This window comes from Rhagoletis pomonella, unplaced genomic scaffold (genome assembly GCF_013731165.1).
Source record: "Rhagoletis pomonella isolate Grant_MI unplaced genomic scaffold, Rhpom_1.0 Rhpom_scaffold_00013, whole genome shotgun sequence".
Lineage (NCBI taxonomy): Eukaryota > Metazoa > Arthropoda > Insecta > Diptera > Tephritidae > Rhagoletis > Rhagoletis pomonella.
Window position 1 is genome coordinate 23429399 of NW_023458567.1, and position 1829 is coordinate 23431227.

General features: G+C 36.5%; 1 protein-coding gene across 1 annotated transcript; it reads right to left on the bottom strand.

Moving 5' to 3' along the window:
• Positions 1-324: 324 nt before the first annotated feature.
• Positions 325-1823, bottom strand: LOC118749006 (zinc finger protein 235-like). Its single transcript, XM_036483789.1, has 3 exons — positions 1808-1823; positions 1423-1749; positions 325-1320 (listed from the first exon to the last, which is right to left on the bottom strand). The coding sequence occupies exons 2-3, from the start codon at positions 1729-1731 to the stop codon at positions 361-363; spliced, it is 1269 nt and encodes a 422-aa protein (XP_036339682.1). The 5' UTR covers positions 1732-1749; positions 1808-1823; the 3' UTR covers positions 325-360.
• Between the last annotated feature and the right edge of the window lie 6 nt (positions 1824-1829).

Below are 1829 nucleotides of genomic sequence, written 5' to 3' on the forward strand. Positions count from 1 at the left end.
AAATGGGAATATCAGCCCAATTCTGAATACTCCAAGGGAATTTTTCTCCCAAGAAAGAAATCGTATAATAATTAACTCTTAGGGAGTAGCATTTTCCCCGAAAATTTGGGAAGAGGAATTTCGAACTTCGAGAGCTCTGTGACACTTTTTGACCGTTCAACTCCGCTAACCGTTTAAATCCTCGAGGAATTTTTCACTCATGATAGGAGAAAAGAAAAAACTCCCAGGGTGTTTCTGTCGAGAATCGCATATTCGCTCATCCGGATATAAGAAAAATCCTGATGGAACTCCCGCCCTAACTGCAAACCCCTCAATAAACAAAAAGTTTTTGTTGCTTTGCAAAAAATAATAATTATTTATTCATACTTGGGTTGCTGTCAATGTGGTTCCATGCGATTTCATATGCCCACTAAGACCCGCATATTGTGCAAAACGTTTATCACAAATTTTACATAAATATTTCTTTTTTGCTGCATGGATTTGTTTATGTTGGCGTAGATGCTTGCGACTTGAAAAACCTTTGTTACATATATTGCAAATTTTGTCTTTTATTTTCAAATGTGCATTTATGTGCTCCTTTAACATTGTTCTTGTATAGAAAGGCTTCCCACACATTTCACACTTGTGACGGGGCCGGTTCTCGTGACGCTGCATATGAGTACTAAATAGTGATGCAGTTTGGTATTTCTTCCCACATATCTCGCAAAAGTATGGTTTTTCGCCTGTGTGTGAACGTGTATGAATTTTTAGATCTGTAGAAGTAGCAAAGGATTTGTCGCATATCTCACAGGTATAGGTGTAGTCATGTACATGTCTTCGTAAATGTATTGTTAAGTTTGTGGGTAATCTAAATTCATGGTCACAGAGATGGCATTTATATGGCAGTGAGCCATCATGAGAAGCTAAATGCACTTTATACTGACCTATACCAGACAGTAATGTTCCACATATTGAGCACTCAAATGGCGGAACGTCGACTTCGAGAAATGCAATGTGATCATAAAAAGGACATGTCGATATGTACACCGTATTTAATTTTTTACATGTTAACTTTTGCCTCTTTTCTTTGGAACAAATTTTTCGCATCTTTCCAATTTCACTCTTCAAATCTTGTTGTGTTAGATTCAATCCCGATCTTGTATTGAATTCTTTTCGTACAACTTCTAATGCTTCCTGGCGACGGTTTCCAAACCTATATTTAATGTCCTTTTCATCCCAAAGGCATGGAAATCCTTTGTACAGTTCAGCTAAAATCGCTATTTGCTCGTCAGTAATTAAAGTGGAAAGCGGATTGAATATCTTAGCTGTTTCCCGATTGTTCTAAAAAAAAATTTATTGTTAGTAATGCTAGTACGGTACGATTTGTTTCGTGTAAGCAATTAATTGAAATGAGTATGAATGTGCATAAATAGTAAGACTTGCCGGATTTGATGTACTTGGCCTTTGTTTCAAAAAGAAAGGCAGATCTGTATACCAAGTGGGAGTATATAATCGACCTTTCGACTCATCCATTTTTTTTTTTATAATCTCTGTTTGCAGTTTAACGCGCAGTTTTCCAAGTAGCAATTGAATGTTTTTCCATTCATTTGGCATGCCTACATCTGAGGCTATTCTCTGGAATAACCGCTGTTTCTCACTCCTATTTTTAGTAATTCCTCCCTTTTTATCCCAGAGCGCAGGATACTCCATATAACTCGAAAATATGGCCTGCATCTTATTAACAGGGAACATCTTTTTCAAATCGGCCGGCTGTAATTAAATTGATTTACTGATTATATACATACGTATATATGTATATTTTAGAAACCTGCTTATCAGCAACAAAAACT